The 24,787-nt window shown below is 54.3% G+C and overlaps 2 protein-coding genes across 5 annotated transcripts in view; one reads left to right on the forward strand and one right to left on the reverse strand.

The window, feature by feature from the left end:
• EDC3 (enhancer of mRNA decapping 3) overlaps positions 1–10,020 on the forward strand; it is a 51,776-nt gene extending 41,756 nt beyond the window's left edge. For both annotated transcript variants that reach the window (XM_061181913.1, XM_061181914.1), the window contains 3 exons: positions 1,563–1,716; positions 4,839–5,056; positions 7,559–10,020. In XM_061181913.1, coding sequence (XP_061037896.1) covers positions 1,563–1,716; positions 4,839–5,056; positions 7,559–7,893 — 707 coding nt within the window. In that variant the 3' untranslated portion in view covers positions 7,894–10,020. The remainder of the gene's footprint in view (positions 1–1,562; positions 1,717–4,838; positions 5,057–7,558) is intronic.
• A 428-nt stretch (positions 10,021–10,448) lies between these two features.
• Positions 10,449–24,665, reverse strand: CLK3 (CDC like kinase 3). Of its 3 annotated transcripts, none has more exons than XM_061180061.1 (13): positions 24,419–24,650; positions 20,846–20,997; positions 19,914–20,130; positions 17,940–18,036; positions 17,596–17,662; positions 15,182–15,298; positions 14,362–14,528; positions 12,999–13,093; positions 12,779–12,908; positions 12,454–12,536; positions 11,810–11,889; positions 11,528–11,618; positions 10,449–10,860 (listed from the first exon to the last, which is right to left on the reverse strand). In XM_061180061.1, exons 2-13 carry the CDS (start codon positions 20,995–20,997, stop codon positions 10,684–10,686), a joined length of 1,473 nt encoding a protein of 490 aa, XP_061036044.1. In that variant the 5' UTR covers positions 24,419–24,650; the 3' UTR covers positions 10,449–10,683. The 3 variants fall into 3 exon arrangements, with proteins under 3 accessions (XP_061036044.1, XP_061036042.1, XP_061036043.1); XM_061180059.1 differs by lacking the exon at positions 10,449–10,860 and adding an exon at positions 10,868–11,319 and having other exon boundaries at positions 24,419–24,665; XM_061180060.1 differs by lacking the exons at positions 10,449–10,860; positions 24,419–24,650 and adding exons at positions 10,868–11,319; positions 24,376–24,404.
• Between the last annotated feature and the right edge of the window lie 122 nt (positions 24,666–24,787).

Here is a 24,787-nt window from a genome sequence, read left to right on the forward strand (position 1 = left end):
TTGCCTTATTTTGCCTTCCCTTGAGAGGATACAGATGTGGGTGCTTTAAGTTCAGTCTTTATGCTTGGATTTCTGTTGTTAAAATGTACAGCCACAGCCTAATTCTGTGTGGTTTTAAGAATCCATGTAGGCAGGATTGGATATCTGATAGAACCTCAAGAAATTTCTTCCGAAAGGATCAGTGAGGAAGAGAAGTTTTTCTATACAGGGTCCTGGAACCAACAGGATGATGATGCACTTTCTGAAAACTTCTGCCTTAGAGTTAAGTAAGCCACACAAGAAATAGCAGTAGGTTTGCATCATTTATACGTTTGAGTACCTGATGAGAACTTGCCTCTATTGGTAAATAACTACAGCTGGGACAGTATAACTGAGGTGGGGGCTGAGGAGGTAAGAGGCTTATTTCCTACTTTGAGGAGTTTACAGTCCAGTATAGATGAGGACACAGGATCTAAAAAGGCATTATCCAGCCAGACAAAACTAATTACATGCAATCCTACGATGACTTGCTGATTGGAATCTGTGTTTCTTGGTCTGCCAGTGAGGCCAGATGGGGCTGTTTGGCAGAGGGTTTGCTCCCTTGGGGCCAGCCCAGTGGCTTTAGCCTTTGTAAGATGGCATTGGTTGTCAAGGCAAAAGATCACGATTTTTGACTTTGTTGTTTCTTTCCTGTCCTGGTTTTCTGGGCCCTGAAACGGCACCTTGCTACTGATATGTATAATACTATGGACTCCTTCAAGTGTACCCAGCTGCTGCAGACTTTGACCTTGTAAAACCAGGTATCAATACTTTCCATGGTGTACTTTCAATGACTATGATTCTCCCTAACCTTTATAGAGTTCTGTTTGTTTATGGTGAGTAAAAGATTCTTCTGAGTCGCTTAAAGGAAGCCATAGGTTACTTTCCGTGTACTCTTTCCCTGTGGTAAGAGTATTGGGTTACAGTCACCCCAAATGGGGAGAAAATGACAAAATTATTTAAGAAAACAAGTTCCTAGTTGAATTTCTTCAGCCGAAAGGAAGGGCTAAGTAGAGGACAGTAGGAGGAAGAAGATGTGGGGAGCAGATGGGATGAACAAGTCATCCTGCCTTCAAATTGAACAGCAGGGACCAAGAGGGTCAGGAGGGTTAGCTAGTGTCTGTTCCACTCTGGGGAAGGATAAGGGGGTCTGCTTGTGAGGAAAACCTCACTGCCAGGAATGGCATTTCCCCCACTTTGAGAAAAGCATGTTTTCTTCTAATGTGGTTGATAGATTGCAGCCTTTTCTTGATAGTACCAAATACATCTTCATGGATTTGGCCTCTGTGGTCTAAAGCTACACTTCAAAGAGAGTTTAAGTTCATCCCTGCTCTGTGGTAACCTGAACAGGTTGTTACTCAGTTCCCCATGCACTGCCTGAGCTCTGTGGAGAGCTGCATAGCATGCCTAAGTCCCAGATTAGGCAGATGGGCTGGGGAGGGTCAGTCTTAAAGTCTTGGCTTTCACAGATCAACTACACCCATTTGTGGAGCTGGTTTCCTGTAATCACTTTCCCTTTTTCCTCACCTCCTTTCCAACTGCAGACTCTGGCCTGGTTGTCCCAAGTATTTCCTATGAGCTGCATAAAAAGCTGTTGTCTGTGGCTGAGAAGCATGGCTTGACTCTGGAGCGGAGACTGGAGATGACAGGCGTGTGTGCCAGTCAGATGGCACTGACCCTACTCGGAGGACCCAACAGGTAAATGCCTCCAGATCGGCGGGGGCTGAGCGTGGGGTGATGCTGCTCTGCCTCAGCACCACCACAGTGCGTCACACACAGAGTTCATCAGACCGTTGCTGCTCCTCTCACGTGAGTACCTCTGTGAAGTCACTTTCCTGGATGCTACGAGGTTTTTGTTTGCCTCTCTCACCCTTGTCCTGGAAGTCCTCATTCTTCTCCCAGCAAACCACCCTTTGATCCTTCCTTCGTGGTAACAGCTGACTCTCAGACTCCTGCTGACTACCAGAGGCTTGCTTTCTCAGAACCTTCAGAGACCCAGCCTTTGGAACTCGCCATTCACTCAGAGGGCTGGGATAAAAATCAATCCTGAGTTCTATACCTGAGAGCTTCTAGAATAACCCTGACAACTGGGTATAAGAGCTAGACTTTGGTACCTTTCCACTTGCCCTTTAGGCTGCTATATCAGGGGCAGTGCTTAGTTTTGTGGATGTTTACTGATACCATGTACCAGACCTTGTGCCAGGGCTAGGGATACAAAGAATGAGAAAATACTGCTCCTGTCCTTCAGTAGCCTAGTGAGGTCTCCAGAAAGTCCAGTGCTGTGGTAGAGGAAACAGAAGACTCTCCAGGAAGCCACATTTCTACTCCAGGCTGGAGAAGCCACTCACCACCCTTCCTAGAGCAGTGGCATCCAAACTGAGTCCTACAGAGCAAGGGGGAGTTCACAGCGGCGAGCAGGAAGGGGGAAAAGTAAAAAGGGTGTGCCAAGGGTAGAAAGGATCAGGAGACTGTGGATCCATAAGTCATTTTGTGTGGCTGGAAAGTAGGGCTTTGGTACAGCTGAGAGATAGGGAGCTGCTGAAGGGATTTCAGTAGGGCTGTAACATGGTTAGTCTTGTGTTTTAAAAAGGCGACTTTGGCCAAGTAGATTAATGGAGGCAAGACTGGGGCCATGAGACCAGTTAGAAAACTGAGCCAGGGGCCAGATGATGGTGGCCCCAAGCAGGGAAGTAGGGATCAGAGAAGTGGGTGGATGAGGGAATTTTTAAAGGTAAAATCAGCAGGGCAGGGTATTGAATGGATATGGAGGGTGATAGAAAGTGAAGTGTCGGTGATCACTGAACTTAAAGCGTTCTAGCATGGACATCTGGTTGGATAGTGATAGCATTCACTGTGATGAGGAACGTGGGAAGAGGGGCAGGTTTGGGGGAGATGACGGATTTTGTTCTGGATATGTTGGGTTTAGGAGGCCTGTGAGACATCCAGATAAACCACTGGCAATCTGGATCTGAAGTTTAGAAAAAGGTCTGAGCAGAAGATAAAGATCTGGAAGTCATCATCTGGTACATGGTATAAGAATAGGCAAGCTCCTCTAAGGAGAGGGTGTAAAGGGAGGAAAGGGCCTAGGGTGGAATTCTGGGGAACATCAGCATTAAAGCAGAGTTAAGAGATGAGGAGCCTTCCAAACTAGCTAAGAAAGTTTAAAGCCAGAGAGGTAAGAGAACCAAGAGGGTAGTGTGTAAGAACCAAAGGAATGGTGTTTGAGGAATAAAGGGATGGTCAGCAGTGGCGATGCTGAGAGAGCAAGCACAATTAGAGTTGACAGGTATCTGCTGGATTTGTCAATAAAGAGGAGGACTTTGGTAGCCTTGTGGGAGAGTGGTGTCTAAAGTGATCCACGCTGGCTGTGAGATTTCCCCTCCTGGCTTCTCCACTCCCCTCACCCTATAGCATTGTGTTCATTCCTCCTTGTCCCTTGATTTAGGCCTGCTTCCCAACCTGGATCCCTGGCCTCTCCTCTGCCAGGAAAGAGCCAGTGGCGACCCCAAAAGAGGAAGTAGTGCAAGCTGCTCTCTGAAGGAGTATCCTGCCCTTGGGTCTGATGACCGTTGAACCTTCTCCCAGAGCAGCCATTGGGGCAACTTGAGAAATAACCCCTGTGAAGGGAGAAGTACTCGTCATATTTCCGTAAGATGCAAACATGGTGAGGGAAATGAATGACTCGGTGTATATGTAAAGTACATTACTACATTCCCCCAAATTTATTTGGAGAGTGGGGATTTCCTCTTTGGCTTGACAACATCTGTCTTCCTCTCTTTGGGGAAAAACAGTGACTGTCACTGCTCCGCCCCTAAGCAGGGGCCTAAGCCTCTTTCTTGCTGTTCATCTCCCCTTCCCTTCCTGCCCTGGGGGCAGACTGAGTCAGGCACAGCTCTAGGGCTAATCCTCTAAACCTCCTTACTTGTGGCTGAGACCAGAGAGGTCTCAGCTTTGAACGGCAGGAAGCTGGAAGTGACTTCATCAGGAAGTGGGTGTCCAAGGCAGCTACCAGCCTAGGAGGCCGGGAAGCCCCTAGCCTGCCCGCTGCCTCCTCTGTGACCAGTAGTGTAACAGTGCCAGCATCGATTGAGTACTTTGTGTGTCGGTTCCTGTTCCAAGTGCTTTACATCCATTCATCCACCCAGCGTCCTGTGAAATAGGTACTATTAGTATCTACACCATTGCCCTTATTAGCTTACTGGCAGCTCAGTACAGAGAACTTGGACTGGCAACTCATTGAGGATGTTTAGAACTACCCTCTTGGGTACTTGCCGTGAGTGTCTTAGGAGTTGAGCCAGAGTAATCGTAAAAGGGGTGGGTCAGAGTTTCACAAGTGAAGGGGTTTCTGGGCAGGGGAAATAGTTGGAGCAGAAGCAAGAAAGAACCTTACACGTGCAGCAGAGAATGATGAGACCAGTGTTCCTACAGTGGAGCAGGCATGTCGGGGAAGAAGAGCAAAGAAGGCTGCAGAGGTAGAAAAGCCTCTTTGCTAAGAAGAGTTTGGACCTAGTAGGTCATACGGAGAGAACAGTAAGTGTTCTTGGTCAGAAAGCAATGTTCTGGCAACAGTGTTATATGGAACAAGATCTGGGTGAACTACCTAATGAGAGGACCCAGCAGATGACGTGACACCGGGATGTGGGACAGTGGGAGTGCCACCCTGTAAACCTGGCCTTTAGTGCATTTTGTCTATCCCCCTCTGGAACCTGGGACTAGCGAGAACTCTGAGAGCAATAGGTGCCGAGAGGCACTTGCCTGGTGTATGATGCAAGGGATTGGCAAGTCTGCAGCTGATAATGCTTCTTTGCCTTCTGTTCCAGGTTGAATCCCAAAAATGTTCACCAGAGGCCTACGGTGGCCCTGCTATGTGGGCCCCATGTGAAGGGGGCTCAGGGTATCAGCTGTGGGAGGCACCTAGCCAACCATGATGTCCAGGTCATCCTCTTCCTGCCCAACTTCGTGAAGATGCTGGAATCCATTACCAACGAACTGTCTCTCTTCAGCAAGACCCAGGGCCAACAAGTGTCTAGCCTCAAAGGTGAGCACTTGCACAGAGCTGGGCTGAGGCCCTCTCCGTCCTCGGCGCTTTCACTGGTCTGGCGGTGCCGCCCAGTGGTGACAGGTGGAAAAGCACCACAAGTGTAAAGAGTGCTTTGCCCGTAAGTAGTCTTAGTGTCTAAGGAAATAAATACCTTTGGTGTCGACTTGCCTACTTCCTATCCCTTCACCCTCCTCCTTCTCCCACTACTCAAATGGAGAGGTGGGGACCCATTTATTCATTTCACAGATATTTACAGAACGGGCACTGTTTTTGACACTGGGGATATGGCGATAGATTTTTTTTTCTAAAAAAATATTTATTTATTTATTTGGTTGCATTGGGTCTTAGTTGTGGCAGGCGGCTCCTTCGTTGCAGCTCAGGGGTTCCTTAGTTGCAGCTCGCTGGCTCCTTAGTTGCAGCATGCGAACTCTTAGTTGCGGCATGCATGTGGGATCTAGTTCCCAGACCAGGGATCAAACCCAGGCCCCCTGCATTAGGAGAGTGGAGTCTTAACCACCGTGCCACCAGGGAAGTCCCAGATTTTTTTTCTTAATCCATGCTCCCGTGGAGCTTACATTCTGGTTAGGACAGATGACAAGTAATATCTCTATCGGGTCACATGGCAGTAAGTGTTATGGAGACAAATAAAGCAGGGAAGGAAGACAGAGAATGTCGGAGGGTTGGGTGGAGGGTAGCAGACTTAGACATTTCAAGGTCCAGTTATAAAGGGCCTGTGGATCACTGTGAGGGTTTGAAATTTTACTCTGGGTGAGATGGAGAGTCACTGGAGGAATTAGTAGAAGAAAGATATAATCCAACTCGGGTTCCAAATGATCATTATGGCTGTTGTTTGAGAGCAGACTGTAGGCTTACAAAGAGTTATTAAGCCTGTTGTGATAATTGGAGAGAGAAATGTTGGCGGTTAAGACAGCATGGAAGTGATGAAATGTGGTTAGTTTCTGAAGCAATACTGAAGATAAGAGTTTACAGATTGGGTGTAAGGGACGAGAGAAAGAGAAGGGTTAAGAATGACTCTAAGCTTTTTGGCCTGAGTAGCCGGAAGGATGGAGGTCCCATCACTGAGATGGGAAGAGCTGGGGGGGAGGTTTGGGGAAGAAGAGCAGAAGCTCAGTTAGAGATGCCTGTTGGATATGCAGGTGGAAATGTTGATTGATGGAGAAGAGTCTGGAGTTAAGGGATCTGGTCTGGAGTTAAAAGTGTGTGGGTGGTATTTAAAGCCATAATGAGCCTGGATAAGATATCTCCTAGGAAGAGAGATTAGATAGAGAAGTTGTTAGACTGAGTTCTTTGTATAGAAGTCAGGGACTTGAGAGACCAGCTAAGGAGACAGGGAAAGAGTGGTCAGTGAAGGAGAAGGAAAACCCAGAGGGCCTGGTACCTGAAAGGCAAGTAAAGAAAGAAGGGTGTGTTCAGCTATGTCAGCAAGCCATTCTAGGTTGCGTTACTCTCAGGCCAGACTCCTCCTGTGGGCGTGCGGAAGATAAGATGCCGCTCCCACTCTTGAGAGCCTCAGGGCCCACAGGGACACCACCACCTCCATCCGTAGTGGCCTGTTCTGAGTAAGGAAGCCATCAGTCTCTAATTGAGATGTGTCATTACTTAAGGCTGAGACCTGGGGAGGGGTTCTCATATGTGGGTTCCCCCCTTGAGATCTATAATATGATGCCCTTTTCCAGGCAGTTGGTTCTTCCTCTAGCTGCCCACAAGCCTTTCTATCCCAACTGCCCCAGGAGGCAAGTCTGAGGATGCTCACCTTTGAGTTTGGTCTGATTTCCACTAGTCTCAGTTTAACCTCTTGGGCTGGTCAAGACTTACATACTTGTTGAGACATCTGTTCTTACACTGTCCCAGAGGCCTGGTTAGAGCAGAGAAGCCTTTTAAAACACCTGGGAGAAGTGATAGATTTCTTCCCCGTTCTTAAGGTTGGGCTGCAAGGAGGACTCATTTCCAGGATAGTGAGAGGGGCCAGCAAGGCCAGGCAGTCTGGAGCAGGCCAGCCTGGTGTAGAATGAGCATGCTCTTGCCTGCTCACACTTCTTGGGCCAGACAGCAAATGGCAGTCAGCCCATTTCTCCTGAGCCCTAGGCACAGTCTCCCTGTGAGGGCTGACATAGCAGTAGAGCCCACCTTCCCAGAGCTTATAATTTACCAGGGAGTTAGTCAGATATGTGGAGGAGGCAAGGGCCTTGTGTCCTGAGAAGCTCTGCACACCCAGCAGGACAGTGCTTCAGCCTGGGAGCTCCATGAGGACAGTGGTCCATCAGGCTGACACGCCCTTGGTCTCTAGCACCCAGCCTAACCAGGCCTTGGAACTTCCGGGGCCTGAGTACTGACCCAGCCTTGAGAAGGCTGGCCTCTGGAGAGGCATTGGAGTGGTGTCTGAACAAGACACTCTTGGGGGCCACCATGGTTCTAGTCCCAGCCTGGGCTGCTCTCTACTTTATAGGGGTTTTCAGATGGCACTCTTTCCACTTACAGATCTGCCCACCAGCCCTGTGGACCTGGTGATCAACTGCCTGGATTGTCCCGAGAATGCCTTCTTGCGGGATCAGCCCTGGTACAAAGCAGCCGTGGCCTGGGCCAACCAGAACCGGGCACCAGTACTCAGCATAGACCCTCCTGTGCATGAAGTCGAACAGGGCATCGATGCCAAGTGGTCACTGGCTCTGGGCCTACCTCTGCCTCTGGGGGAGCACGCAGGCCGCGTCTATTTGTGCGACATCGGCATTCCCCAGCAGGTATTCCAGGAGGTGGGCATCAGCTACCACTCGCCCTTTGGCTGCAAATTTGTCATCCCATTGCACTCTGCCTAGAAGGGCTCTGGGCAGGCTGGACCCTGCAGTCCCCTGCTGCTCCTGACAACGAACGCCTTAAGGATGTGAAGCTTCATGGACCTTGTTGTTAAGTTTTTTCTCTTTTTGGTTTCTTTCTTTGAGAGAACAGCTCATATTTAAAACGGACTTGTCACCTGCCCTTAGCCAGGGAAGGCTTTCTCACTGGGTGTGCGGGGCGAGTGGCAGGCTCCGTGCACAGTGGCTCCAGGCATCGCTACACTCGGCCCCCTGCGTGATCAGGTGGGGCTTTGTTTACAGACATAGGCAGCTCACAGACTGTGTGTCAGGTTTACAGCCACTGGGCCTGGGCGAGCGCCTCGCAGGGTGGGGCAGCCCTGTTTGGGGCCTGAGCTGGTTCTGGTGCCGAGCTGGCTCTATCTCCCTTGCTTCCCTCACAACCCCAGCTAAGCGGCCCTTCCTCAGATCTCGTAGAACTGGCTGCGCTGCAGTTGTCCACTAGAGGGCAGACTTGCAGTCTCCGTTCCGTTGAGGGCTTTGAGGCCTTCCCTCAGCCCCGCCACAGGTTGATTTGGGGGCTTTTGACCCTTTCTCTTGAGCTGATCCAAGTTTTATGCTGGGGTTTTTTTTTTCAAGTTTTTTTCCACTCCATCACTCTGGGAGGCAGGGAAGGGGAATGGCATCAGAATGGTGTTACTGTACTGTATTGGGATTTTTTTTTACTGTTTTTCTGTTGTCTTCAGCACAGGTAGTATAAGGTTATGTTACTGTAGAACCACAGTGCCCATCTTGCCAGCAGTGCCCCCCAACCCCATACTCTATAGCTGGGGGCTGAGCCTTTGCCTGGTCTGGGGCCAGACCCCTCAGGGTGCAGCTTTAATGTTCAGTATTGGGGAGGCCCCTGGGGGAGCCTGGTGCTGAGCCAGAAGAGGCTCCCTGGTGCTTCCGTCCTAAGCCACCACTCCCCACCCCTCCTTGCCTGCACACACACCCCCTACGCTCTTCTGCCCCCTCTGCCCTTCCCCTGAAATGGTCCCCGGCAGCTGTGATCCCAGAGCAGGGCGCACGTCCCTCCCATCTGGGCTCTACCCCAGCTTTTACAGCCTGGGCCTTGAACCCTTTATGATTGTTGTCTCTAGATGAGTGGGCTCAGGGCCAGCACCCTGTCTCAAAGATGCCAAAATGAGGCTCGTTCTGGATGAGCCAGCTGGTGGGGCTCAGCCTTAGGAACACACTGCTGCTCAGATCCTAAGGCACTAAGCGCCCAGCTGTTCACAGGCCCAGGCCCTGAAGGCTGGTGGAATAGGAGCCATGCCCTGAAGTTCCTGAGAGGGGCCCTTGCAAAAGGCTTGTGCTTTAAAGCCTTTTTCAGGGCTTCAGGCTTCCTTCTGCTCTGTGCCCACCCACTCTGGTTAAGGGGGTGAGTGGAAGGGCTTGCCAAGGATCATGGACACAGGGTAGGTCCTGGTACCATGGGTTTCAGGCTACTTATCACTTTTCTTATAGGAGCATAGCCAGGAGCAGATGAGGCAGGGGAGAGAGGGCTGGTCCCTCCTTTCCTCTCATCTTCCCTCAGATGTTAAATTGTCTCCAGCAGTGGAAGGCCAGCGACTGTGAATCCCGTGCTGTGTATCCTTCCTGAGCCTCTGCTCACTCTCAGGGCCAAGAAGCTCCCAAAATGGGGTCCTCTCTTTAGAGGCAGGGCCATAATCTGAGGAGCAGTGCTGGATTACAGGCATTTTAGTAAGCAACCATTAAACAGGTTCTGGCTGCCCGTTAATGCAGGGAGGTCTCCTAATTGGGTACAGTGAAAAACGAGCTAGAAGAACCCTGGCCCAGAAGACTGTGCTTGCTCCAGTAAGTCACAGTGACCCTGGGGTGATGGCCTTTTGTTGAGGGGCCACTGGGAGTTGGTGCCCAAGCCTCTCCCTGTTCTCTCCCCAGGTGGCACTGGAGCCTCTTCCTGCCCTCAGCCTGGGCCTTCCCCAGTGGTGGTAAAGATAAGCATGATTCCTCTCTCTTCAGCTCTTTTCAGAGGCATCCTGCCCACAGTGCCCAGTCCCAGGGACCCACCCCCGGTCAGGTGGCCTAGATGATCACTCATGCAGCTCTTGGGGAACCAAAAACCAGCACGAAAATAAAGCTGAATGACGGAGTCCTGTGCTCTGTGGTAAATTGCTCGGTATGCTGCAGTGAAGTACTTGCATCCCCAGCCCTAGGAGCCTGCGTTGCTTCTCACACTTCACTTCATTAAAGTTATCGGGCACATAACAGCCTAAAGTCCCAGCCAAAGACAGGGCTGGAAGGATAGGTAAAACCAGGGGGCCATTTCCCTTACATTCCTTGGGGCTGAGAGGTACAGGGGCCTGCAGTCCCCTTTTAGGACTGTTCAGCAGACCTACCACTGCTCTTCTGGGCCCAGAGGGACACCCGAGCTTCTGGCTAGCCCTTCTGTGCCTGGCCCAGTTCACACTTAGCTCTCCACAAGCTGAACTGCTAAGAAAGAAAGACTTTATTAATAAGGTAGGGAAGGGAGAAGGCAAGGAGCCTGGAGATGGACACACTGGTACCAGGGGTTACAAACAGTAAGAAACACTTTATTATAACTTTACAACATATAAATAGCTTGGGTCAAATCTGTGCTTTCTGGCAGCTGGGCATCAAGTCTCCTCCCCTGTAGGCTCCTGCCTTCCTTCACATTGCACTGTTCATTGGGTGGCTCTGGCCCTGGGGCCGGTGGTAGAGGTTGGAGAAAAGGGGCCGGGCAGCCCAGTTCCGCTCTCCATCTCCCAGTGCGGTGGCCTGCGCCTGTCATCTGCTTGGGTTGCGGCTGGTGTGGAAAGACCGCTCCTCAGGGGTCAGACCAGCAAAGAAGGGATGCAGCAGGGCCTCCGCCAATGTGATGCGCTGGGCAGGGTCAAATTCTAACATCCGTCTCATCAGGTCAAACAGCTGCACGTGCTCCAGGGAGTCTTGGAGCATATAACTCTGCTCAGGGACACAAGGTGTCTCAGTGTGATGGCAGGGTCGTGGGAAGCCACAGCAGGTCCCCTTGCCTCTGGGAAGCCTTGCTGCGTGGCTGAGGAGGCAGGGATGCCTCCCTGGAGGACTACTTCTCCCCTCCTGGACAATGAGCAGCTCTTTTCTTTTTGTGCCTGTAATAATGTTTGCTCTGAACTTGTCAGGCTACTGGGTGTCTTGCTGGCTTGGTGCCTCTGCCCCCACGTGCAAAGTTCTGACAGGTGGGTAGAAATCACCTCTGTGGAATTCACTTGTCCAAGCACCAAATGCAGTTGACAGAGGCTTCCTGGCCATGTCTAGGTCTTCCCTACCCCTCACCTCAGTCCTGCCTAGTTCTTCCCAAAATTGAGAGAAGAGGGGGCAGGAAGTAGCACGGTCTCTGACATCTGGCTCTTCTGGTGTTCCCCAATTACATTCACAGCCACCCTGTGGGGAAGGGGTAGAGCTAAGGGCCCCTCTGGGGCAGTTTGCAAGAAGCCCCACTGCCAGCACCCAGCAGCCTTAGGCACAGCCTCCCATAGGGCCGGAACCAGGAGGCAGCCTGTAGCTGCCTGGCCTGTCTCTCTGCTGTGTGTCTGCCCAGTGCCTGGGGTCTCCTTGGCATAAGTTGAGCTGGGGGAAGCCAGAAACTGACCTTAAGAGGTTTGCAGTTCTCCTTCACATACCGGCCATCAGAGCTGTTCTCATCCCAAACCAGGCCCCCTTTGTAAAAATATTTCTGCTTCCTGAAAACAAAGGACAAGAAGGGTCAAGCCCGAAATGGGAAAGACAGCGGCAGCCTGAGGAATGGCAGCAAAGCAAGGCAGGGGATCCTGGCCTGACCCAGTAGGAAGGTCTCGGCAACAGGTTTGCCAGGTCACTCCAAGATGGGAAAGGCCCCTAGGCCAGCCCTGAGGGAGCAACCAGGGCTCCTTACCTGGTACGGTGGATCATGTGTGATGGGATGGGCCCTAGGATCTTCTCCATCATCACCAAATGCTCTCGGTTTTCGTGGGTCTGTGGAAGGTTAGGGACACAGCAAGTGGGGGTCAGTGCCAGCCTCCGCCCCCTCAGGGTCCCTCAGGGAATAAAGGACAAAAAAGATGGGCAAGTTCCCTTCTTGCCCCAGGAGATGCAAACCCACCAATGGAATAGCAGTCCCAGCCTTTCTGACCTGGTGGCAGCCTGGGACCAGGGATGAGGCCAGCCTGTTCTCGCAGGGTCACGGTCAGACTCCTTGACCCTTCAGGTGCACTGCATAACTACACACCTCTTTCTGGCTACATTCCTCACTCTCTCCCCAGAAGGTGCCCTGCCCCAGCCCATCTCCATGCCCTCACGCATGCGGTGCCCCTTGCCTGGAATGCTCACTCCTCCCACCCCAGTCCTCCATCCTTGATGGCTGACCACAAGAGTCCCTGAGTGTTCCAGCTACCCTGACCTCTTCCTTCCAGCATCTACAACCCTCAGGAGACAATCTCACAACATGCTGACTGGTGGGCAGCGGTCCCACACTAGGCCTCTACAGCCTGTCAGAGTAGCAGCCCTTAGGGTAGTGGGGTGATGTGGGAGAGGCCTTACCTGGAAGAGTGTGAAGCCCCGGTAGTACTCAAAGAGAATGCAGCCAATGCTCCAGACGTCGCAGGGCTGTGCCCAGCCCAGCTCTGAAAGCCAAGATGGGACAGGCTATGAGATCCCAGCCTAGAGGTCACAGCGCAGCTACCACACTGCCTGGCAAGGCTCCTGCCCAAAACCCAGTAGAAGTCTCTTTCTTGGTAAGGCCAAGTCAACAGCCACAGTGACTCAGGACACTGGCCTCAGGTGGTGGACAGGCACCTCACTCCCTGTTTATACCCTCCCAACAACTGCCCGCTTTATCAGGGTTGGGAGCTACACAGTCACTCACCCAGGATCACCTCAGGCGGGCGATAGTGACGGGTGGCCACAATGGTCGTGTGATGCTCGTGGTCAAAGGTAGCACTGCCGAAGTCAGCCACTCGGATGCTGGTGTTCTTCACCGACTTCTCCTCACAGCTCTGAAGGGCAAGGAAGGTGAGCCAGGTCGAGTCTGTCCTGGTGGGTAACGCACCCTGGAACAGGGCCTCAATCTTTTCCCCCACCAATACCTTGTGCTCATTGTAGAGAGTTTCAAACTCAGAATTCACAAACAGGATGTTCTCTGGCTTCAAGTCTGTGTGGGTCAGTTGGTTCTCATGTAGAACTGGGGAAGCAGGAGGGAAGCAGACACTGAAAACCTGGGCTTCCTCTCTGGCGCACCTGCCAGCGCTAGGCCAGCTCCCTCCTCCAAAGCCAGCCTGCCAGAGCCCCTCAGAGCCCCTCAGAGCCCCTAACCTCAGCAGTGGGCCAAGGGAGCAGACCGAAGTGCCTCTGTACTGGCTTCCCTCTCTAGAGTTCTCTGTGCTTAGGGCCTTGGAAGGTTCTGATTCTTGAGGGGGCAGGGGAGACTTTTTCCATTTATAAAACCTCCCTCCACCTCTCTGCAGGGGACCAGGCCTCCTCAACCTGTCTCTCACCAGAGCTGCAGCATCAGCCTTGGGGTGGTTCCCTCTCCCCAGTACCAGCTACGTAATTTGCAAGGCCCAGGGCAAAATGAAAATGCAGGTCTTCTTATTCAAAAGTTAAGAATCTCAAGATGGTAGCAGCAGAGTATTAAACCAAGCACAGGGCCCCCTATGAAGCACAACAATGAAGCCAGTCCTGCCTCTCCTCATCCCCAGCCCCGAGCGAGGAGAGGTCTGCCTTTTTCCTCCAACTCCTGTCCCACCGATGGTGGTACCCTGCCACGCATCACTTTTCCCATCTGGCACTCAAGACCCTCACAACGATGTGGCCCATCTCTCCCAACATGGGCCCTCTCTTCACCAGAATGAGTTGCAGCACATGCCAGGCTCTGGGCCGTCACTGAGTGCTCACCTGGCTTGGAACACTCTCCCCTGTCCCGTCATCTATGCAGACCCTGTAGTCTAGCTCTAGGTCTATCCACCTCCTCTCCAACGAGCCTTCCCGACCTGTTCCAACCACTGCAAATCCTGCAGTGCTGAGCACAGGCACCACCAGATATGCTCTCAAAGGCTGGCAGACAGATGGGAAATGACGGTGAGACAGAGGGTGTCTATGTTGACAGGACCTGTGGGTGGGACCTGCCAGGTCAGTCTTTGACCTCTTCATCCTATGCAGGAGGGTAGGAGCCAGGGTGGTACGGGGCTAATTCTAGAGCGGCTCTTTCCTTTTATTTTTCCCGAGTGCCTGGGGGCAGAGGCCAGCTCAGGAGGCCCCTGGAGGGGACTGCAGCCTCTCCATCCTCACAGATTCCTACCTGAAGGCCTTTCAGCCAAAGGGGCCCTGGTGTCTCTGGCCCAGCAGAATAGTTAACGATGTGCTACAGCGAATGATGGAGAGCAGGACCACCAGATGACTTTGCTGCAGATATGTGGCTGACCCATGCTCCATTTGAGGGTGGAAACTTACACCTAAGGGCGTGGCAGAGCTGGTAGGCCATGTGCCGGACATGTGGTAGAGGGTAAGGCTGGAAGTTATTCTCCTTTAGGAACTCAAAGGTGTTCTTGCCCAGGAGCTCAAAGGCGATGCACATGTGACCATGGAAGTTGAACCAGTCAGACATCAAGACGCACAGGCTGGAGGAGAAGGATGGATGGGGCTCAGGGTCTGTGCTGGGGGGGGCTGGCTGCCTCACCCTCTCCTCAGGTGACTCCAGTCCCCACTCCCTCCCAGGCTGCTGGGTCCCACGCAGGATGCAGATACACACAGACAAAATTATGGGCACAATCCCTGCATCTCAGAGAAAGAGGGGGGGTAACAGCAGTACACTCCACAGAACAAGCATTGCTTTTTTCCACTCCCTCAGCTGAGCTTCCTGAGATCCTGCAGGGCTCAGCACAGTGCTTGGAGGAGGGGAAATGCTCAGTGTCTGTGTGCCAAAGGTGGCTCTCCCTTGGATATCTCTGACTATATGAGAGCCCCAAACAGCTTTGGGTTTGTATCTTGTCTAATGCCCACCACAACCCAATGAAGCCCCCAATTCACAAACTCAGGGCGGGGAGGCCCGCCTCAGAACACAGAGCTGGTTGTGGTGGAGCCTAGACTGAAATCCAAAGGTTCCTTCCAGCAAGACTCACTCGCCAAACTCCCCTGGCTCTGGTTGTCGGCAGAAGGCATGGTGCCAACCAGGTGAAAGAGCACTGCTCAGCCCCAGTGGGTCCAGGCAGTTGGGGCCGGAGTGGACGCTGCCCCCTAGGAAGCTTCCCTCCCATTCCTTGCCGACACTCACAACTTGTTCTCTTTGTCCTTCTCCTTGATTTTTTTGAGAACATTGATTTCTAGCCGGGCGGCCTCCCGGTACTTGCCCACGTTGCGGATGATCTTCAGGGCAACCTGAGACTTCCCTCTGGACCAGGGAAGGAAGCAGAATTTCTCCTGAGAAGCTGTACAGCCCTTCCCCCACCCGCCACCCCAACCCAGCAACTCCTGGCAAACACTACTCAGGTCTCCAGGAACAGGGCCTGCCCTGAAGACAGCAGATTCTTGATGCCCAGCCTACCCCTTGTAACACTAGACCTCTACCCTTATAACAACAAGTTGCTGTTGGCATCCGTGCCAGTCTTAGGCTTTTATGATCTCAGCCACTGCCAGCTCCCGGGGGGGTGGGCAGAGGAGTAGAGCCCTATCCTGCTGACCAGCGCCAGCCCTAGAGCTCACTCAGTAACCCAACCTGTAGGCCAGTCCATTGATCCTGGCCAGGCGGTCCCACTCGGAACCCTCTGTGGCACCTCCTGACCTTCCAGAGCACATCTACAAGTCTGGGGTTCCAGCATGGAGTGAGGGCCTGGCAAGAGGGTAAGGGCCCCAGCAGCAGGCTCCTCCCCCTGGGAACCCCAGGGCCGATCCCTTTAGCACACCACCCTGGCCCCACCTGCCTGCCTACCAGCCACGGCATTTATCAGAGACCACTGACTGCCAGGAACCCTTGTTCAGTGTCCATGAGGATTTTAATAATTCCTGCTCCACACCTCCCACCCTTACCCCCAGCACCACCCCTGTAGGCCACCTGCAGAATCTCAGCAGAGAATATCTGCTGAGGGTAGCCTGCTAGGCCCAACGCTGTCAGGAAGGAACAGCCAGAGTCCAGATGCCCAGTGGGAAACTAGAGTGATAAGTGTTGGCCCACAATGGTGTGGCCTTGAGGCCTCTGGGAAGCTGGCCTTGGTGCCTGAGGAAAGGTTTACAGGCCCCAGGGCAGAGGCATCTTCTAGAGAACACCCTGCTTTTCTCTCCCTATCCCATTTTCCCAGATTTTCAGGGCAGGAGAGGACCTCAGGAAAAACCACCACTCCAGCCTCCTAGAACAGGATCCCTCAAGGGCATTCCGACCCTCGACACAGGGAGCTTGTCACTTCCACACAACTACTGCCAGGCTTGGACGGCCCTTCCTTTTGCTGAGCTGAATTCTGCCTCCTCACAACAAGCCCACTGGCCGACTCCCTCTGGACTCCCTAAAGGTCCCCCAAGCCCTGTGCCTACCCATTAGTGACTTCAAAGGCTCACTTTCCATCTAGCTACTCAGAGTGACACAGCCCAGAGAGCCCCCATGTGGCACAGCTCTCAGATCTGTCACATCTCTCTCTGGTCACTGTATAGTCTACATGTCCCTATGCCCACTGGTCCCAGCCCTAACCTCTTGGGCCACACGGGGTCTGAGGGGTGTTTAAATGGGAACTGGGCGCCCAGGGAGGCTTCCTCAGTGATAATCACTACCTTAAATTGGGGCCACATGGCTGGCTGGGCTGCTGGGTCTAACTGTCCTTTCTGAGCAACCCTCTGAACGTGGGAGCACCGAGCACAGCGGTACCCGGCTCCTCCATTCAACAGCTGGGGGATACAGTCAGACCCCAAGTGTGTTTCTTCATCTCTAAAATAGTGCAAGTCACATACGGGCAGCACGCGGCTCAAATGAGACAGCAAGGACACAAGCACTTTCTGGTCAAAGCGCCAAACCAAAGAGAGGGCCATTAAGGCGGGAAGGCAGTGGGGTCCCAGGAGGTAGCCTCCCAGCCTAAGGTGGAGAAGGCAAGGCTTCTGGTCTTGAGGAATGGCAAGAGGACAGAAACGTTTTCACTGTTCGGTCTAGAAGGGAGCAAGGTACCCCCAGGAGCACCCCTACACACACGGGTGCACCCCTGCTCTACCTCGGCACACTCAAAGGGGCCCAACCCTAGCCACACTGGAGAAGGCAGCAGCCTGCCTGGTGAGAAAGCCCAGGGTCTTTTTCTCTCAGCGGGGGCCTGCACGGCCTCTCAGGCAGACCTCCAGAGGGTGAGGGCTCATGCTTGAGTCGGGCTCAGCAGTACTCTCAACCCCCTGCCAGGCCCAGACCCTAAGAGATCACAGGAAGCAGATCCAGACCACGGAGGAGCCAGGTCCTTGCCCTGTTCTGATATCCGCAACCACAGTCCTGGGGAAGTGGGGAAACTGGGGCAGCGCCATTCACTGACCAGCAGTCCTTGGGCAGAGATGCCACATGCCTATGGAATCCCAAGAATTTCTCCCTAGTTCAGGGGATCAGCACAACCCCAACATGCACAGGTCAGAACTCTGCTTTGGTGCTACCCTTTAAAACGAAAGAGGTTAAGCTCTGTCACCACCTTCAAGAACCTCAGGCCAACTCTTCCCAGGAAGATGGCTCACCTGGCATGGTCCAAGCACTCCACCACCTTGCCAAAGGTGCCTTCACCCAGGTTCCCCACGATCTCATCTACGAGAGAAAAGAAACAGGGCATGAGGATCTGGAGGACAGAGGATCGGCAGCTCCTGCAAGTTCACAGCATTCAAATTCTCAAAAACAAAAAAGGTTTCTCTCTCACTGCTACACTCTTAAAAACAGAAGTTGCTAGCGTCTGTGTCATTCAGGCAATTACTGGTGGCCCCGCTAAGGCGCCACGCGCACTAGAGGCCCCTCCAGGCAGGAGAGGTCTCGTCTAACAAGGGGGGTAGAAAGTAGAGAGGTAAAGTTTTACGAAAGGTGGCTGTACATCGCTCTTGGAGCCAATCGCCGATCCGGCACACCAGGTGGCCCTCCTTGTCATCTTCCACACTCCGGCTGCTGCGCTTACTGCTCTGTTGGCTTCTCTGCATGCACCGCCCCCCGAAACGCCATCCGACCAATCGCATGGTAGGCGGTTCCGATTGACAGATTGAGGTGTCAGTCAAAGGCAGAGGTGGAGACGGTGAGGAGCCGGTGGGTTGGTTGATTGGATTTTCCAGATCCCAGCATTTCATAAGGCACACAGCATATATAACGATAGGGATATTGCAAGGGACACGTCAAGACACAAACTGACTTCAAAAACAGAAAAGTAAAAACAGCTACAGGTATGTAAAGAAAACTCGGACATTATCTAAGAGAAGGGCGCCGCAAATGCTCAGAAAGACAACCAGCCTCTGCTGCTGAGGGGCTGCCGTGTAGGGAGTCACAGGCCTGACTCCCTCCTCCACTGAGTCTCCCCCTCCCGGGCCCTCCCATGATGGCTTCGGCCAGGGTGAAGACGCAGTGAGAACGGCGCAAGAAGATGGCTGGCCCAGCCTGGGTCCAATCATCCAGAATGGTCAGAGGCCACTCTGGCTGGCTTCAGCTGCAGAATGCCCAGCCTGTCCTTGCCTGCCTCTGTTCGCCCACGCAGTCCTGCACATGCCCGACAGCTGCCACCTGTCCCTAGACGGCATCCGTGGCCAGACTTAACATCACCAGCAGAAACGGCCTTCCGTCAGCAGCCCTTGTGCCACCAGCCTCGAGCAGGGAAGGAGCCCTGGATCCTCTGGGCCAGTCGACTCTCCAAGGCCTACCACCATGATGGCCCACACAGGCCCCAAGCCAGCTCCTGCCCTGGCCTTGGCACCTATGCTACTCACAGGCCAGGCCCGGCCCATCCTGAGCCTCATGACGACAGAGGGCACCAAAAAGAGAAGAAGCAGAGCCACAGACCTGCACTACCATCCTGTGGCAGTGTGCAGCGAGGCCACCGGGCCATGCCGGGTGCCCAGTCAACCTCAACCCGTGGCCACTCAAAGAACCACGGGAAAGCTCGGCAGAGAAGACGCCTGGCTCCCCTCCACTGTTGCATCACTACTCCTCAGGCGCCTCACGGCCGGGAGCGAGTGAGGGAGGGAAGAGAGCTGGGGAAGAGAAGAGAAGACAGCATATACCCTCAGAGATACACAACTGGCCTTCCTTCCCAGAGGCCTGAGCGCAGTGTGGTTTCCTGGTCTCAGCAGAGACCCTTCTATACAACCCTTCACATTAAGGATGTTTCCAGGCCCTGCTCTGGGCGTGTGGCCTGCAGTTGGACAAGGCCTGGAGCTGCGGGCCTTTCTGCCATTTCTTCACATGCCCCACCACACAGGCAGCTCGTCCCCCTTGCCTTGACTGCCCCTCACGTGAAGAGGCTAGGCTGCAGAGGACCTGACTGGAGGTCAGAGGGAAGGTCCCAGTCCAAGCTAATTGACGGGCCCTCCCCTACCCGTGGGCACTCCAGCCTCCGGGCCTTTGGTGAGGGGTGTGGAGAAGAGACTGCAGAGGTGGATGCAGTCCATACCAGTCAGAGCACTCAGCTGTGTGTGGGGGGCAATCTCTGGGTGGGGAGGACCAGGCCATACAGCTCCACACCACGTACCAGCAACCCTATTGAGGATTCTGAAGAAGTGTCTCTGGCTACTTGCGCATGTGGCCTGTGCCTGGAGCGGTGTGGAGACACAGATAGGCTGGGGACCAGCCAGCGCCGGAACCAGAGCCCCTAAGTTGCCACTGCCCATGGGCCAGAAGACAGAGGAGCCGGGCCCCCTGCCCAGCCCTGCACCTGGACCAGACGACACATACACACACACACGCACGCACACCAAATGCACGTGCGCAGGGCTGGCAGTACTCACCCAGACCAGCCAGCCTGAGAGAAGGCTAGAAAGAGACGAGGCCTTTAAGCCCCAGCCAGCACACTCTGGCCACCACTCACCGAGGAGGCGCTGCTACAAGACCTGGTGCGGCGTTTGTGGCAGTGGTGGGCATGCTTGCGGGTCCGGTATGGCTCCCTTTCCCGTGACCGCCGTCGATGATGGCAACGTGAAGATCCATAGTAGTCCTCTCCAAAGGATGGGCTCCGCTCTTCACACCGGTATGTGTCGCTGTCATGGTGCTCCCGGTATCTCCTCTGGTAGGGCAGGCGGTCATGGCTGCCAAGACGGGGATAGGGACACTGGTCAGAGCTTCCTCCCGCCAACTGGGACACTGGTCAGAGCTTCCTCCCACCAACCGGGCTCCTGCTACTAGTCAAGACTCATGTGGTGGGGCCCCTGCAAAGAGCTCACAAGGGTAGCCTGTGGGAGCAGAGGCATCCAGACTAGGGGAAGTGGGGGAGGGGGAGCACGTGTGCGTGAAATCCAACCTCCAGAACCCCGGTTCCTGACAGCACCCCTCCAGCGCCACAGGAGGCAGAGCACTGGGAAAGGTGAGCATGGTGGAGGACGTCTGAGGGTCCCCCGTCCCAGAGCTCTCTGTGGCCTGCAGAGACTGTTATTTTGGTCTGGGGACTGAGTTAAGACCAGGGACCAACTTCTGGAAACGGCTGAGGTTATGTTCCCAATCCACAATGAGGAAGGCTCAGAGGTTAGCAGGGGAGATGCTGGCCTAGAAAATGGGGGAATGTGTCAGGAGAAGGAAGACTCAAGGATAGCGAAAGAAGGGGTGGCATGGATGGTGGCGAACTGAGGCCAGGGAACGCAGGTGACATCAGGGGAAGAGCCTGAAGAGGACAGGGCAGTGATCAATGTGCAGCCGGGCAGAGGCGGCAGTCACCTGAAGAGGCCCAGGGCTGCCACAAGCCTCCAGGCCGTCTCCCTAGCCCGGAAGTGGGAAGGAATCCTTTCTTCCGACCTAGTTCCCTCTCACCTTCTAGACCGAGATCTCCGGGGCGGAGGCTCCCTTCGAGAGGGGTATCGCAGTCTCCCTTCATGCTCCCGACTGTAAGACCTCCTCCTCTTCCATCGGTAGCTCAGGTACGGGTCTGGCTCAGGGGAGCGGTATCGCTTACAGTGATGCATCTAGGCCATGAGAAATAGAAAGCCCTGCTAAACACGCAGCCAGCCACAGGGCTGCCCAGGCAGCCTAGGTGCTCCTGAAGAAGAGGCCCATTGTTCTGTCTGGGGGCAGCCCCTCCCAGGGGTTCATGAAGTGAAGAACTCAGGTCACACTGGTCAAACAGCAGACAATGGGTAACACCCTTCTCCACCAGAGAACAAACAAGCAGCTGCCTCCCCAGCACAGCATCATTGGCCTGGTGGCCTGAGCACTCAGGGAACCTGGAGAGCCAGGACAGGTGCCGAGGCAGAATGCAGGGAGGGGCTGGTGAGCACCATCACAGGAGACCAAGGCCAAGTAGAAAGGGAGCCTCCTGTGCTCAATTCCCTCCTGACTGTCTGTAGGGTCCTATGAAGTGCCTGCTCTGTCGAGCCAGAGGCCAGAGTCAAAAGGCTGCTGGCAGGGAGCCAATACACAGGAGCAAGGGGTGAAGGCCCTCGAGTTTGAGAAGCCAAGTTGCCTGGCTGAGGCCCTGAACTGTACCCTGCTCAAGGACCACAAATCAGTGTGAAGAGCCACAAGCAGAATCGAGAAGACCAGCCCTTGGACAAAGAGGGTCCCACAAACATTCCCTAGCCTACCTGAGGGTCTGGCCAAGCAGACATGGGGGTCTATGCAGCCCTTGTTGGTCTACATTCAGTCCTAGCATCTGTAAAGATGCCAGGGTCTTCAGAGCAACCAAGTCACTTGCCCGAGGCCTATTTAGCACCTGCAGACCACCTGCCACTGGTGCCATGCCAGGCAGTGCCTCACCTCCAACAGTACCATTACTGTGCCCTCTTCTAGATTCCCTGCTCCAGTATCCTCTTCTGTGCCCATCTCAAGAGAAGTCAGAAGGCTGGCTGTCTGGCAGGCTCCGGGCTCGGGGAGGCAGGCCAAAAGGGCCCCACCTCACTATTCCTGGTTCAGTAGGGACTTACACCCACCACAGAAAATTGCCAGATTGGATCAGCCATCAGCTGAGAAAGATGGCTATGTGAGGCCAGCTCCCTGTTCCACCCACACCCCAAACCCTGACACTGCCTCCACAGGAGGGCTGGGCCAGAGACCGTAGCCAGCCTTCCTCCCAACCCTTCACTTGGCCATAGCCAACCAATGGTGGTCGGTCCTGGGCTTGCCTGATCAAGCACATTTTGGACAAATCCACTGAGGCTGTCCCATCTTATGAGAAGGGTCTGTCTGGAGGAGAACAGAATGGAATGGCTCTCCGTAAACGAGCAGGTCAGGGAGGCATATCTGACAAAACCCCTGAGAGCTTCTGTGCAATCCTGAGAAAGTCACTGCCCTCAGTCTCCCCGCGAGCAGCTGTCTTCTGCCCTCTACCTGGAAGCCCAGGCCATAGCAACCCTTGGAGATAAATACTTTGTAACAGCTCCTCAAGAGCTGTTCTGTTCTGACTAATATTTCACTGTTTTCCTGCAATTATGGCTGGGTCAGGTGCCCAAGCGATGGAATGAAGGCACTATCTCGCATCTCAATAAATGACAAGGAAGATGCTCCAATGGCCAGGACAAAGGCCCTGCCCATCCTCACTGGGCAAAGCACCAGACCTGGAAGACATGGTCTAGTCTACAACAAGCCAAAGACTCTCTCCTGGGACCTAGAAGATTCTTATGTATGCTCATGTTAGTGGAAAGAGCACAGCTTCAGATGTCAATCTGAATCCTGGCACTGCCACTTCTAGCTTGTGCCTTTAAGCAAGTTATTAAACAAGTCTAACCTTCAGCTTCCTTTTGCAACAAGGGGATAGTAATCTCTTACAGGGTTCTGTGCAGATTAAATTATATCACTCCTTTAAGTAACATGCCTAATACATGCCTTTAGGTCAAAGGCCTAGCACAGGTCTGGGCCCACAAGAGGTACTGAAGGCAGCTTTTCATTAGCAACATTAAAAAGGTTCCAGGTAACACCTCTGGGTCTGTGTTAAATGCCCTAAGGGCATTAAGGACATTTTTAAGTCCCTTCCAAGGGACCAGAGGGGAGAGAGATCCGGGTAGAAAACCCTGAACGAAATCCCAGTGCTGCCTTACTGGCTTCGTGACCTTATACACTGGGCCTTGGTTACCATACCTGGAAAATGGAGATAACACGACCTCCCAGCCAACTTGGCAAAGGAGATGACAAGTATGAAAGCTATATAAGACATCACACACAAGGCAATCATAGAGGATATAACTTCTCTTTTAACACATTCTAGGCAAGTGAAATATTGGGAATACCAGATGCTCCTCATTATCTTCCCAGCTAGGGCTCTAGGGCCCATTTCTCATCAATTATCTCTGATTCTCTGAGGCCTCAGCAAACAGGTTGTTAAGCTATGCTCTGGAAGGCTCTGCCTCTGCACAATGAAGAAAAAGGTAAGGTGAAGGAAACCAGGCGGAGGATGCCAGCTTTTCTCTGAGCACAGGCCTAATTGTCTTCTCATTTGCTGGTCCTGGCCAGAGAACTCGGCTGACAAGAAGAGCAGCCAGCCAGGTCAGTGGCTGCCCTCCCGGATTCCAGCCACCCCAGCGCCCCATGGTTATTTTTGGCTGACGCTGCCCCACCGCTGCAACCTCAAACCTGCCACCTTGCAAGCCGCCACCACCGGGTGAAACGCTCCTCCTTTTCAAGGGCATGGAGGAGGGAAGCTGGAAGGCCGCCAACTCCGCCTCGACGGAGCCCTGGCTCAGGCGATTCCCACCCCAGCTCCACACCAGGACACCCGCACCCGTAACTAAAGCACAGAGATTCCCGGACCGAGGAGCAGCCCGGGCATTTGTACTGTCAGCTTGGCCGGGCGCCTCCTCCGGGCTGGAGCGGATCCAGCATCACAACAAAACACGCAGGGGTCCTGAGACCCTCGCTCGCGTCCCCTCCTGACGCCTCGGTTCCCACAGATCTCAGAGCCCCGTCCCCCGTAACCGCCGCCAGTGGAGGCGAGGGGAGACCTGGGGGAGGGGGAGGGGGGAGGGGAAGGCCAGCTTGGGGCGGAATCAAACTCCAAGCCGCGCGGGGAAGAGGAGTGTGCGAACTAAGCCTCGAGCCGGGGGTAGGGGAGTGGTCTGAAAGCCCCTCCAGGCTATCCCAGGTAGGACCCCGACCCCATTCCGCGGGCAGGTGCAGGGCCCAAACAGGATCCCTGCTGGGGCCTCAGAGACCTCTTAGGCTCGGACTCCGACACGCGGGATCGAGAGGTCGGGATCTGCGGTGACCGCCCTCTGGGGGAGAAGCGACGGGTCAGGGGTGAGAGGTCGGGTCCGCGGCCTGAGGTACACCGAGAAGAAAACGAAAGGGAGTAGCCCGAGACCGAACCGGGAGCCCTGGGATCCACACCCAGCACGCCCACTCCTCCGACTCACCGCCCGCCACCGCTCCCATCGCGGGCCCGGACCCCATACTCACCGTCTCCCAGGCTCCGGCTGCAGCTAGGCCCCACTCCCCGCTCCGAGCGCCTCTTCCGCTTCCGGCTCCGGCCTCCGCCCGTGGCAGCCCCGCCCCTCGCGTGACGCAGCCGTCGCCAGCCCGGGCTCGACCCGGCTCGGCGGCCTGGCCGCTCTAGCCCTCGACTCGAAGGCTATGGAGGACCCGCCTTCTCAGCCCAGGTCGGTGAGGCAGCTGCGGAGCCTGGTTCCGGGAGGGCCGAGAGGAAGTCCCCGGCCGCGGCCCGCCTCCCGCCGTGTCGCGTCGCACGTAGGCCCCAAAGACGCGACGGGGGCGTCCCCGGCCGCCGGCGCCGGAAGCCAAAAGGTGGAGCCCCAACCCCGCCTGTGC

This window comes from Eubalaena glacialis, chromosome 2, assembly GCF_028564815.1.
Source record: "Eubalaena glacialis isolate mEubGla1 chromosome 2, mEubGla1.1.hap2.+ XY, whole genome shotgun sequence".
Lineage (NCBI taxonomy): Eukaryota > Metazoa > Chordata > Mammalia > Artiodactyla > Balaenidae > Eubalaena > Eubalaena glacialis.